Here is a 13912-nt window from a genome sequence, read left to right as displayed (position 1 = left end):
TTTTTCCCGTTTTCTTCCCAAAAATCTTCCAGTGGGGCAGTAAATAACACATAAATGAGGGAGAGGCAGTCCTGTAAAATGCAGAGCCCAAAATGCCTGGGAAGTTGGTTCAGGGGCTGCTGATCACTTCTGCCAGGCCACCAGCTGCTGTCATGACAGGGAGGTGACAGGGAGGGTGAGCCTGGCGCTTTGCTTGCACTGATTGTGTGTTCCTTATCCCCGTGAGGATTTGGGATGCAGTTTGGAGCTGGCATCCCCTCCCCGAACAGTGCTTGGTGAGAGGAGCTGCTGCCCCCTCCGGGACAGATCCTTGTGCCAGGGACAGCTCTGGCACCCCGGCATGGCCAGCCCAGTGTCACTTGCTCAGGTGACAGCACAGCTGGGGGCTGTAATCCCCATCCATCTGCTTCCTCTGTGATTTATCCCGCAGCAGAATAGGAATAGGCAGAGCACTGAGTCAGCCACTCTGGGAGCGGAACTTTGGTAGGGCCGCAGGAAGAATTTGTAGCAACTCAGAAGGAAATTGCCTTCATTTTTATTCTCTTTTTTTTTTTTAAATTTTAAAAGAAGCAGAGGATTGGGTGGGGTGTGGCCTGGGGGGTGTTTTAATCTTAGAATTACAGAACTGTGGGGTCACAGAATGGTTTGGGTTGGAAAGGACTTTAAAGTGGGCAGACATTGGCATGTGGGGCTTCCAAAAGCTGCAGGTGGTGCTGCTGCCAGCTGAGCAAGGGGAAAAGGGGCAAAGGAGCCCAGTCCCTGTTCTGGGATAGAACTGGGATAGAGCTGAGAGGGCTCAGAGGGTGTCCCTGCATGTGAAAAATGCCAATCACTTGTTTTTAAAATATTTAAAGTTTAATAGTAATAAAATGGTTATAATTAGAGTAATATAATTAGAGTAATAATAATTTAGACAATTTGAATTAGGACAATATGAGACAATAGAAACAAAGAGTTACAGGCAGTCTGGGTACCTTTTCTGGGCAAAATAAGCCTGAAAAAGGACCCACATTAACAAAAGATTAACCCTTAAAAACAATAACCTGTTGCATATTCATACATCTCATACATGATGCATAAATTCCATTCAAACACAGGATTCTGTCTGGTCATTTCAGCTTCTTCCTCTTAATCCTCACAGTGTCTTCAGGGCTGATCCAGGTGGGGAGAAGTTCATTTCTTCTGATAAGAGACAATTCTGATAAATTCTCTTTCTCTGAAAGATTCAGGTGTCCTGTGGCTGCTGTCTCACTGTGACTCCTTTATTTAGTAAAAGTATCTTACATAGCAGAGTTTCTACTTTAACATTTTGTTATCACTGTGGGAATCTACAAAACTAGGTGGTTTTGGGGAAAGCTGCAAAAGGCAGGCTTCAGATACAGCATTGATACTTCCCATTGTCATAATCATGTAATGAGGCTGATGCTGAAAAATAAACAGCTCAAGGCACTTTCCACAGCAGCCGCGTCTCGTTTGTGTCTGTAAATAACCCCCCCTTGCCAGCATCGATAACCTAAAACTACATTCAACACACTACCCAAGAAAACCAACACAGCACTACTTTCTAACACAACACACGCAACATTCCCTTTAATATCTGAGAGAAAGCAATGACAAGATGTGGATTTTCCACCCCGTGCAGGATGTGTGACAGGAACGGCGGGCGGCGGCTGCGGCAGTGGCTGATCGAGCAGATCGACAGCGAGCTCTACGCGGGGCTCATCTGGGAGAACGAGGACAAGTCCATGTTCCGCATCCCCTGGAAGCACGCCGGCAAGCAGGACTACAACCAGGAGGTGGATGCTTCCATTTTCAAGGTAGGGAATGCCTTTTTCTTGGTGGTTCCTTGTTGGAAGCCAGGGAATTACTCTGGCTGCCCTGCAGGGCTTGAGATCCTGCCCAGGGGATTGGAGACCTTGGCACAGAGCCCTAGACCCCTGTGCCTTTGATCTAACCCTTGGAAAAAATTACCAACCTTTATATGAGCAATTACAAGTCAAGAGAATGGTAGTGAATTTATCATGGGGTGAAAAATAGATTTTTGGGGTTTTTAGAATGGGGGTTCAGGAGGCAAGATGGAGGAACCTGGGCGTGTCCAGCCTTTCTCCTTCTTCTTCTTGGCCTCCATCTTCTGCTGTGATGGTGGCACCTTTGGATTGGTGTAAGGTAGAAACTCACTGTCTAACATAGGTGATAGGTATTGGGAGGTTATGGTAAATAATGTACAGATAGTTTTTAGTATAAAAGATAACACCAGTGTGCCTCAACCTGACATGCCAGACCTCAGCAGGCCAGAGAAAGAATGTTGTAGATAAGAAATAATAAACAATCTTGAGAACAAGAGCAAAAGAGTTCTGGCTCTTTCTTCAACAGCCAGGCTGGAAAAAAGTCTGTACATATCTCAGAGTCACTGTGAGCAGCAGAGATTCTGAGAGTTCCTGGGCTCTTTGCTGCTGGTTTTGTCCCTTGGTGGGACATGGCCACGCTGTCTCTGGGTTTTACATCTTTAACCCTTGCAGGAGATGCTGCAGTTGGTCTCCTGGCTTTTTAATTTGGGATGATTTATTCCTTTTTATCAAAATTTAGGACCAGTTTTAAGTTTGTTTTCAGTGTGTTTGAATCCAGGTGTGATGTGAGAAGCAGCTTTTGACCTGCTCTAAACTTCTTATCAGCTTGATGATAAAATGCTGATGAGTTTGATGATAAAATGCTGGGTTTATATTAAAAAAAAACCTAAAAGGACTTTGTAGGTGGGAAGGAAGGATTTCACTGAAGCGAGGATTTCCAGTTTTGGAAAAAATGGGAAAATTCCATCCCAAAGCAAAAAGTTCAGGTCTTCCCCAGGAATTCCCTTCCCTCTGACCCCACTTCCAAGTATCTGTACTGGTGAAGGAGTTTAATTTCAGTAAGAACTGGTTTGGGAGCACTGAGTTATGAGGGCTTTGAACTCAGCCCTCTGAAAATATAGAAATAGTTATAAAATAAATCAATCTGTATATTTTTAAAAAATATAAAGATTTTATTCAATGGAAAATATGTTCTTCTACTAAAAGCACAGATTATATTCTGATCTTGGGAAAACCAGTTCATTTATTTATTAATATTAGTCAGGAGCTTGGCAATGAGGTTTATTTTGATTTTTGAGCAGCGATTCCTCATGCTCCTGACCATTAGGTGCAGAAGTGAACCCACAAGTGAGGATTTTGACCTCTGCTTTTTGCAAACCTGCCTTTTACCAGCCTTTTCTGCATTTCTGAGGCATTTACCAGCCTTTTCTGCATTTGTGAGGCAGGCAGTGCTGCTCTGCACCCCAAACCCCCCAGGTGTGGTGGCTGTGCAGGTGGCTGCAGTCTAGGAGTGAAACAGCAAATCCCCAAGGGATGCTCGAGAGGGTGCAAGATGCAAAATGCTCTCTGCAACCCCAGCTCTTCCTCCCTGGGAGGCTTTGTAGGGCTCACAGGGAGGATTTCCTTAGGGTTTTTCTCATTCTTTGCTTCAGGCCTGGGCTGTTTTCAAAGGCAAGTTCAAGGAGGGTGACAAAGCCGAGCCGGCCACGTGGAAGACGCGGCTGCGCTGCGCCCTGAACAAGAGCCCTGACTTTGAGGAGGTGACAGACAGGTCCCAGCTGGACATCTCCGAGCCCTACAAGGTCTACAGGATCGTGCCAGAGGAGGAGCAGAAGTGTGAGTTCCCCAGGAAAGGGCTGAGCCCTGTTTTGGGTCCATCCTGTGAGCACAGCCCTGCACCTGAGCACGGCTCCCTGGCCAGCCCTGCTCTGTGCTCTGTGCTTGTCCTGCTCTGCAGGTGTCCCCTGGGGTGACAGGGAGGGGAGGACAAAGCCCAGCCTTGGGGTTTTTAACCCCTTAAACCCCTTATAGGAAATACGGGACAACTGCAGCCTTGTGGGAGCTCCCATTCCCTGAGACTATTGTAGGCGCAAATTCCACTTCCCTGCTTTGGGGAGGAACATGAGCCTCAATCTTTATTTTCCTCCCAACCCAGCCTCAGCCTTTTTTTTTCCCTCCAAATCCCTGCCCTGTGAGGGTGGTGTGGAGCTGCAATAAATCCCTTTCCTTGCTGGAGGAGCAATCATTTTGCAGAGAGCTGCTCTGATGTCCGCTGTGGCTCAGCTCACACTAACTATAACTCTATTTGTGGTTAGGGGAGCCTGTGTGCTTTGTCCTTTAAGTTAAAAACTTGCAAAAAAAAAAAAAAAGAGCATCATTTTGCAGTCAGGAAATCTGCCTTTAGCATCTCTGTCCCCCCCAGCCCGTTCACACAGGGGCTGTGCTGCCACTATGCAAATGGCACTGCAGGTTCCCACCAGCAGCACCGCTGCCCTGGCGTGGCTGGTGGAAAAAAGAGAAGCAGCAGCCCCAGCCCCAGTCTCTGGGGTGCTCAAAAAAACCCCAAACCCTCTCCTCTCCTCCAGCTTTGTCTCTGCCACCAGCCAGGTTTTTGATTTTTCTTGCTGCTGGTCCCTGTGCAGGGGGGAAATGAGTTGTAAAGTGATTTTCGGCCCCAAAAAAGCAGCTCTGGAGGGGCTGTGAGCCTCTCCAAGCTGCTGTTACACGGCTCTGCTGTGGTTCCTGCTTTCACCACTTTCACTGGGTGAGAGGTTTCCAAACCCCTTCAGGATGAGCTGTGCTTGGCAAGTGTGGGTGTTCTGATGCAGCCCCACCTCTCCCTGCAGGCAAAGCAGGGGTGGCCAACGGGAGCAGCCTGAACGATGTCACCGACATGGACTGCAGCTCCTCTGCCATCGACGACCTCATCAAGGAGGTGAGGCCTCACCCTGGCTGCAGGGCAGGGCTTGGGGTGTTCACAGGGGCTCTTGGACTGGGGGAGAGACGAGGATCTGACTCCGTGTTACAGAAGGCTTGATTTATTATTTTATGATATATATTACATTAAAATTATACTAAAAAAATAGAAGAAAAGGTTTCATCAGAAGGCTAGCTAAGAATAGAATAGGAAAGAATGATAGCAAAGGTTTATGCCTGACCAGAGAGTCCAGGCCAGCTGGGCTGTGATTGGCCATTAATTAGAAACAACAGCATGAGACCAATCCCAGATGCACCTGTTGCATCCCACAGCAGCAGATAATCAATGTTTACATTTTGTTCCTGAGGCCTCTCAGCTTCTCAGGAGGAAATATCCTAAGGAAAGGATTTTCCATAAAAGACATCTGTGACATTGGGTCAAGCTGTCATCTTTGGGAAAGCACTGCCTTCCCCAAATTGCCTCTGCAAAGCTGCAGGGCTGGGTTTGCAGCTCCTCTAGGTGAGCCAGCCCCAGCTCCTGCTTTCCTTGTGCATCCAGCTGGGAGAGACCTTCCCTGGGGATGGGTCTGTCACAGCTCTGTGCCCCTCCTTGGCCTTGTCACACCTGCCTGCTCACCCTCTGCAGCTCTTGAGGGTCATATTCAGATGTACAACCTGGGCAATGCCAGACTTGGTCTTTCCACCCCCTCAAAAATTGGCTGGTGTTGCCGTTTGGTCCCTCCCTGAGCCTTGCTGGAGGCGTCAAACCCGCTCTGATCTCAGTATCTGCTGTCCCACAGCCCTCCTGTGTGGATGAGTACCTGGGCATCATCAAGAGGAGCCCCTCACCCCCACAGGAGACCTGCAGGAACCCCCCAATACCCGACTGGTGGGTGCAGCAGCCCAGCCCTGGTAAGCAGCCAGCAGCTTGTGTGGTGTTTGGGGCGGGAGAAATCTTCCTGTGTGGGGATAAACTGCTCCCCATTGTGTGTTTAATCTTCCTTATTGAGAATGTTTGAAGTACTCATGAAGAAATCCAGCTGGGAGATTTTTGCTGGCATTTCTCATGTGGGAAACCTGGGGCAGAAAATGAGGAGGGATTGGGATTTGGGGTTTGGGAGTGCAGGCTCAGCTTGGCTTTCTGTGCCCACAGCATTGCCCCTGATGAATGGATACTCCAGCTATGAGCAGTATCACTCAGGTAAGGCTCCTCACCTGGCCAGCAGGTGTGTGTGTCTCTGTTTGTGGTGGCAGGAGGTGGCTCTGACTCTGTCCCCCACCTTCAGGGAGGCTTTGCTTTGGGTTTGGGAGGTGCTGCACCCTCCTGATTATCCACATTGCCATGCTGGGATGAATCCTGCCTGGTGGCAGGGGGGCACAGAGCAGCTGCTTGGGATGTTGGGACCAGGCAGCTTTTGGGATGGGGGGATCTGCTCATGGCATGAGGGAAATGTGGAGCAAAGGCAGGAGGGAGAGGTTCGATGGGTTTGAAACTAAACCACCAGAAGTTCTACCTCAACATGAGGAAAAACTTCCCATGGAGGAGGGTGTCAGAGTGGAATTTCCCTCTCTGGAGACAGAGAGGAACTGGTGGAACAAACCCCACCTGGATTTGTTCCTGTGTCACCTGCTCCAGGTGACCTGGGTGGTTTAGAGATCCCTTCCAACCCCAACCACTCCATGATCCTGTAACATTGGGAGCTCTCACTTGCTGATCAGCCCTGGAAATGTCACTCCCAGGAGATCTGGAATTTGGGCATGGCAGCGAGGAGCACCTGTGTCCTTCCCTGATGAGACCCCCACAAATCCCTCACCCCCCCAGGTTATTCCCAGATGGTGATCAGCTTCTACTACAGCGGGAGGCTGGTGGGCCACGTCAGCACCTCGTGCTCTGAGGGCTGCAGGATCTCCCTGGGGCAGCCCTCGGGCCACGGGGAGAAGCTCTACGCCCCCGATGCCCTGGAGCACGTGCGGTTCCCCTCGGCCGACGCCATCCAGAACGAGCGGCAGAAGCAGATCACCAGGAAGCTCTTTGGCCACCTGGACAGGGGTGTCCTCCTGCACAGCAACAAGCAGGGCATCTTCATCAAGAGGCTCTGCCAGGGCAGGGTCTTCTGGAGTGGCAACACCATGGCCTACAAGGACAGGCCCAACAAGCTGGACAGGGAGGATGTGGTGAAGATCTTTGACACCAATTTGTTCTTCCGAGGTTTGTAGGAGCCCCCTGATTATTATTATTTTTTTGGTGTTGGGATTTCTGCTCTTTCCTGTAGGAAATAAATCCTCTGTATTGGGTGGTTGAGGATGGTCAGCCAGCAGATGTGGTGGACAATCCTGGGTGGAAGCAGTTTTGGGGTGGGGAAACCTTGAGGAGGGGATGGGAGAACAGGGATATGACTCTGGCCAGAAACTCCCTGGAAAAGCTGAGGTAATTCTGGGATCCAAGAGCCTTGGGACAATGCACAAAGGGTTTCTGGAGCTTAAACCTGGTGTGAGACCCCCTTGGGCCCTGTGGTGGGGTTGAAAGGGTGCAGCCCTTTTTCCTTGCACACTTTGAATCCCTCCCTGCTGGGTTCCCAAGGGTGAGCAGGTGACACTACCAGACCTAGGAAAGGATAATGGGGTGTTTGGGGTCATGTGGCAAATTGGCAAATTCCAAACTGGAGGCTTTGCTTGAACCCACAGCTTCCTTGCGGGTTGTTTGATCCCAGGGATGTGTAACAAAGCCCCTGGAGGGCAAATTCCAATTTTTCCTGTGTCCTTGCAGAGCTGCAGCAGTACTACAACAACCAGGGCCGCTTCCCTGACAGCAGGGTCATGCTGTGCTTCGGGGAGGAGTTCCCAGACGCGGTGCCCCTGAGGTGTAAACTCATCCTTGTCCAGGTACGGGGGGCTGGGATGGAAAGGGAGCCAGGCAGGGTGGCAATTCTGCCAGCAGAGCCCCAGCCCTGCAGCATTTGGGTGCAAATGTCCCCACGGGGCATTTGGGTGCCTGCATTGGGGTGGAAGAGGCTTTTCCACAGCCTCCTGAGAGGTGCTTGGGCTGCTGGTTATCAAATCCCTGGAGCTGGCTTTGCAAATGAAGCTCTCCTAAGGGCATGAGTGTTGGGCAGGATGAAACAAGAAAGCCTTTTAAATATGACTGCCTAGCAAAAGATTTTGAGAATATAGAAACTATATGCGAGATTGAAATGAAAGCAACCTTTGAGATACCTTAGTTGTGACCAGTTGAATGTAATCCCCCCTGGAGGAAACAATTCCCTCTGCAAGCAGGCAGACCTAAGATTCAGAGCAGGCCTTGCAGCTTGGCAGATAAGACCCAAAGAATAAGATTTAGGGTTTAACACGTAAACATAATGTAGTAATGAAGTGATTTTTATAGGTTGTGTAGAAATGTTATAAGATATGCATGGTGTAGTAGATTAGTTAATGAGAATCTGCATATTCAACACTGAAAACAATTTATTGTGTTGTAACGGGAGCTTCGCTCTCTCTTTTGTTGCTCCTTTTTGCTCTCTCCTGTTGTTCACTCTCCGTGCTCTCTTACCTCTCTTCTCCCTTATCTCTTTGCCCACCCTTGTGCTCCTCTTCGTGCCCTTTTCTTTCTTTGTCTCTTTGTCTTCCCTCTGCACTCCTTCACCCCCTCCTTTTACATGCTCTCTACTCTTAAACTTTTATCTTTAACTCTCTTACACTTTAAGCCTCTTTTCTCTCGGCCCTGCAGCTCGCAACAGGGCCCTTCACCCACACCCTTTATAATAAACCAATAGTTTCATAACTTGGCTCCAAAGAAATCTCGTCTCCGTCCATCCCTACCGTGCGTGACCCTCGTCACCTACCCATGAGTTTTGTGAACTGCAGGGAAATCTTTCCTCTTCCTCCTGATCCTGCTTTGTCACTGGGATTTCTGCCTTCTCCTGTGGGAAATGGGGAAGTAAATCCCTGGAGTGGTGGGTTTAAGATCAGTCCGTGATGTGGTCAACAGCTGTGGTTGGCAGCAGTGGGGTTGGAGGGGGAAGAAGGGGGGTTGGGATGTGGGGTCAGTCCTCATGGCTCTGGTCAGAAACTTCTCCTTGGAGAAGCTGCAGCACTTGTGGGGTTGGAAAGGCTCAGGACAGGGTTTCTGGAGCCTCTTGGGCCAGCCAGGCTGTGGCAGGGAGGGCACAGGCAGGCTGTGGCATCCCCTCTTGAGCAAGCAGAGACCCACACAAGCTCTGTGAGGTCCTGTGGGCATTTTACAAGATCAGAGACTGCTCCTGTGCCTCCTGCATGGCTCCTGACCTCGTCACCTCCTGCTGTCCTGCAGGTCTGCCCCAGTGGATCACTCTGGATGTGCTGGGACACCCCCAGCCTGTCCTTGCATCTCAATATCCCCGGTGGCAGCAGCTCCTGGGCCCGCTCCTTTTACTCCTGGGCCCGCTCCTTTTACTCCTGGGCCCGCTCCTTTTACTCCTGGGCCCGCTCCTTTTACTCCTGGGCCTGCTCCCTTTACTCCTGGAGCTGCTTGTGGAGAGCCAGACCTGCTGTCCTGGCAGGACCTGTCCCCCTGTGCCCTGCTGTGTGTCCCCCAGCCCATCTCCACTGCCTGAAGCACCAGAGATGCCCCAAGAGCTCGCTCCTCACTCAATCCCTGCTCTCTTTGCTTTGTCCCAGGTGGAGCAGCTGTACCTGAGGCAGGTGGTGGACGAGGCTGGCAAGAGCTGCAGCTCCAGCCCCATGCTGCCCATGGCTGAGGAGCCCCAGCACGAGCAGGGCTACCGGATCTTCCAGGACATCTGCACAACGCGGCCGCTCTTCAGGGAGAGCCAGCAGATCGCAGTGTGAGCCCTGAGGGGCTGGCCTGGCCTGGCCACACCCAGCTGGTCCCACCAGTGCCGAAATGTCCTAAAAAGTGGCACTAAAAAGTGTCCTTATTTTCTTTTTATTTTTGTCCTATTATTTTTATTTTTATTTTCTTCTTGTTTTTATTTTCTTCTTATTTTTATTTTCTTCTTGTTTTTATTTTCTTCTTATTTTTATTTTCTTCTTATTTTTATTTTCTTCTTATTTTTTATTTTCGTCTTATTTTTTATTTTCTTCTTATTTTTATTTTCTTCTTATTTTTATTTTCTTCTTATTTTTATTTATTTTTTCCCCTTTATTTTTTTCCCCTTTATTTTTTTCTCTTTATTTTTTTCTCTTTATTTTTTTTTTCTCTTTATTTTATTTTTTCCTCTTATATTTTCCTTTCTTTATTTTTTCCTATTTTTCTTTATTTTTTCCCATTTTTTCTTTATTTTTTCCTATTTTTGTCTTTATTTTTTTCCCATTTTTTCTTTATTTTTTCCTATTTTTTTCTTTATTTTTTTTCCAAAAGTTGAGTTTTGTTCTTTGCTGTTTCCAGTGCAGAGTCTGTATAAATCCAGTGGTGACAACTGCCATGAGCAAACAGCTCATTGGATGTTCAGTCCTGTAAAGAATTTATGATAAAAATATTTGATAATAAGAATTTATAAGAATTTTATCATAAGAGTTTATGATAAAACTTTTCTAGCCCCAGGACTGTCTGTAGCTCATGGCTGGGGACATCCAAGCTGTGAAGGAAGATCAGGGCTGGCTTTGCTTTGTGTTGCCTTTGTTGATGGCCAGTCAGGCAGAACCAAAAAGCAGCAGCTGTAACCACCTGCCCTGACAATCTGCAATTCAGACCTTGCTGAGAGCAGCAATTTGATAGGAGGTGACTCTTGGAAAAGCCTTAGAATGCTCAAATTTAGGAAATTATATCCAGGAATCAGCTTTCCCCCTTCAAACAGTCCTGCTGGTGCAAGGCAGGGTGTACCTCCCAAAGAGAACTCCTGAAATTCCTCTTTAGTTTTTTTTTACTGTGAGATTTATGTGTTTCTGTTTCACACCAAAGTGGATTGAAATTCGGGAACCCATGCAGAGATTCTATATGTAAATATTGAATATGAAAACTTGGGAATCTTAATTTTTCCTGACCAGAGCCAGAGTTTATATAAATATACAGAATTTTAATTTTTCAAGATTGCAGCGTAGTGTGAATAGCTTGGCTTCACCCTCCCAAACACACGTGTGGGGCTCTCCCAGGCGTGTCCAGGCAGCGTCATCCATGTGTAAATCCTCATTTTCACAGCCTCTGAGTGTGCCCCCAGCTCTGGTGCCTCCCAGAGCAGGGCTGCACACGTGTGTGTGCCACCAAAGCTGCCTATTTATTGTATGCCTGAGGTTTGTTAATTTTTGGAGTAAATTTTTATATCTCCCTGCAATTAAAGTGCTATATTTTGTATTTCTCTTGCAATGTGGTTTTTGGGTGCAATGGGTGGTGGCTCAGAGGTGCTGGGGGGAGTCTGGGACCTCTGACTTGTCCCTAATTTGGGTTTTACCTGTGGTGGGGTCTGTGTTAAGCCTCTGTCTCCTCCTTCCTTTTCCTGGATTCACCTCCAGGCAGAAATAAATGATTCAAAATGCCGTAATGCAGTGGAGGGAGGGAAATGGGATCATTTGGAGAGCCTTCACTCCAGGGAGGAGGAGGAGGAGGAGGATGTGTCCCTGCTCATCTGCCACAGCACTGAGCTGGGTGTGATGCTTCAGAGTCATGGGGTGGGGACAATTTTTTATGGTTGTGTCCAAAAACTTCCTCTTTTCCTTTTCCCATGGGAAATGGGAGCATTTCCCCACTGTCCTCTCATGGTGTAGTCCCAGGTGCCTCCCTCATTCCCTGGTACCCCTTCAGAGGAAGAGGAATTGGAAAGAAAAGGAATGAGAACAGTTTAATATTTGGAAGAAATTCTTTACTTTGGGAAGGAATTCTTCCCTATGAGGGAGGTGAGGCCCTGGGACAGGGTGCCCAGAGAAGCTGTGGCTGCCTCTGGATCTCAGGAAATAATCAAGGCAAGATTTGATGGTGCTTGGAACAGTGGAAGGAGTCCCTGCCCATGGCAGGGGCTGGAATTAGTTGAATTTTAAGGTCCTTTCCAGCACAAACCGTTCAGGGATTCTAATTATAAAAATATCAAGTATAGTAATTGTAATGAAGGGGAGAAACTGATGCACAATACAATTGGATGGCAATTCCTGAGAAGAAAATGTCACTGAATGACAATACTGAGAAGAAAATGAGCTCTCTCCCAGCAGAAACCAGGATACTTCTCCATCCACATTTCTCAGGGTTCTGGTCTGGGGGGGTGCCCTGGGATGGGAGACCCAGCTTGAGCTTTGTGATCAAACACGAGGATTGAGGGAATTCCTCCGTGCTTGGTGGGATGCTTGTGGTCCTGCCTGTGCCCTTGTGCCTCTGCAGGCATTGCAGCACCTGCATTTGGGGCTTGTGAGGAGGACTGGCTGCACACCACAGTTATTTAGGATGCACCAGGATCTCCAAAGGAGACCCCAACTCCTGTAAGCTCCTATGGGACGCTGTGCCACTGCGGTGGGGATGGCACCTGCAGGGGCACTGTGGGCACTGCTCAGCTTTTCTCTGCTCTTCCTGAGCATCCCACAGGCTTTAATCCTGCTCCAGTCCTGGATGCTCCTTCAGGGGGTGAAGAAGCCTCACCTGTCCTGGTGATGCCTTGAGAAGGCTGAGCTGGAACAGAGGCTGGACAGAGCTACAGAATAAAGCAGGGATTTGTTAAAAGGATCTCCTCAATGGATCCACCCTGGGCAGCACAAGAGCCCAGCCAGGGCTGCACCCAAGATGAACCAAAATGGTCCCAAAATGAACTCAGGATGAACCAAAATGGTCCCAAAATGAGCCCAAGATGGACCAGAATGGCCCCAAAATGAACCCAAGATGAACCAAAATGGTCCCAAAATGAACCCAAGATGAACCAAAATGGCCCCAAAATGAACCCAAGATGAACCAAAATGGCCCCAAAATGCTCGAGCGCCCCCGGGGTCTCTCCCTGGGATCAGTTCTGCTCCATTTGCACCTTGCAGTTCATTGTCCCATTGCAGCTTTAGCCCCTGCAGTCCCACCCTGCTTGTTTTTCTCTCTCCAGCCCACGGTGTTTGTGCTCTGGGGCTGAGATTGGGATCATTTGTCCTTGGTGCCCAGCTGGAGCAGGAATTGTTTTGTGTCCCTGCTCTGTGCACAGAGCTCAGCATCCCCTGATGTGAGCCCAGACCCACACACTAAAGCAGCACAGAATGTGAAAAACAGAAAATCTAAAACCTGAGGCATCACCTGTGGGCCTGGCAGGGTGGAGGTGGGACTGAGGTCACCCTCTGTGGGCTGTGCTGGAACAACTCATGATGGGCTGGAGCCTGGCACACCAGAAACCCACTCGTGGTTTCCCCAGCTGTGCAGGGCCAGGTTCTTCCTCAGAAACCACCTGGAGCCACCTGCTCCTGCCCAGAGCTCTTTCAATTTCCACCCCGTGGGAAGCTGAGGTGCTTTGTGATGCTCTGGTTATTTTTGGTGCTGTCTCAGAGCCCACAGCTCAGGTTTGGGACTTAACCAGCAGCATGGCTTCCATCCCATTTTCCAAGAGGAAATACCTGGTGGGTGAGGAGGGACTGGGAAGGAACCAGTGGGATGCAGGAAGAGTAATGAGGTGGGCATGTGATTTTTAGTGGAATTTTAATGGATTTTTAATGAGGTTTTTTGTTGAAATTTTAGTGGAATTTATTGGAATTTAATTTTATATAATTCCATTAAAATAAATTTCATTTAATGCAATTAAATTAAATTTATTTGAATTTATTAAAATTAAATTAAATTTAAACCCATTAAATTCCTGAGTTTTTCTGCATTTTTATGGAACTTTTTGGGAATTTTTTTCAGGAATTTTAATTTTTATTTTTAATTTTTTATTGAATTTTTTAGCATTTTTAAACTGAATTTATTTGGGGATTTTTTTGTTCCAATTTTAATGAATTTTTTTTGTTTTTAAAATTTTTAAAATAAATTTTAATGGAATTTTAAAATAATTTTTCAATAAATTTTAATGGGATTTTAAAATAATTTTAACTCTTTTTAATGAAATTTATTTTGGATTTTAATGGAAATTTTTTGTTTTGAAATTATGTTGGAATTTTAATGGAATTTTTTTGAATTTTTTTTTGTGGAATTTTTTTAGAATTTTTACTGGAAACTTTAATGGAAATTTAAATGGATTTTAATGGATTTTTAGGGGAATTTCTTAGGT

At 47.5% G+C, this 13912-nt stretch overlaps 1 protein-coding gene across 1 annotated transcript; it reads left to right on the top strand.

Annotated features, from left to right (window-relative positions):
- The first annotated feature begins 1643 nt into the window (after positions 1 to 1643).
- IRF8 (interferon regulatory factor 8) lies at positions 1644 to 9587 on the top strand. Its single transcript, XM_058034290.1, has 8 exons — positions 1644 to 1817; positions 3500 to 3683; positions 4694 to 4782; positions 5564 to 5675; positions 5917 to 5964; positions 6586 to 6972; positions 7531 to 7646; positions 9417 to 9587. Exons 1-8 carry the CDS (start codon positions 1644 to 1646, stop codon positions 9585 to 9587), a joined length of 1281 nt encoding a protein of 426 aa, XP_057890273.1.
- The last annotated feature ends 4325 nt before the right edge of the window (positions 9588 to 13912 follow it).

Source organism: Melospiza georgiana, chromosome 14 (assembly GCF_028018845.1).
Source record: "Melospiza georgiana isolate bMelGeo1 chromosome 14, bMelGeo1.pri, whole genome shotgun sequence".
Classification (NCBI taxonomy): domain Eukaryota; kingdom Metazoa; phylum Chordata; class Aves; order Passeriformes; family Passerellidae; genus Melospiza; species Melospiza georgiana.
The sequence above is the reverse complement of the archived record's forward strand: the minus strand, read 5'-3'. Positions and strand labels throughout refer to the sequence as shown.

Bases quoted from the DNA above. Each gene is read 5' to 3' on its own strand.
- IRF8 (XM_058034290.1), top strand. From the start codon at position 1,644: ATGTGTGACAGGAACGGCGGGCGGCGGCTGCGGCAGTGGCTGATCGAG. The intron at 1,818-3,499 runs GTAGGGAATGCC...TCTTTGCTTCAG, and splicing joins TGGATGCTTCCATTTTCAAG to GCCTGGGCTGTTTTCAAAGG. The intron at 4,783-5,563 runs GTGAGGCCTCAC...GCTGTCCCACAG, and splicing joins TCGACGACCTCATCAAGGAG to CCCTCCTGTGTGGATGAGTA.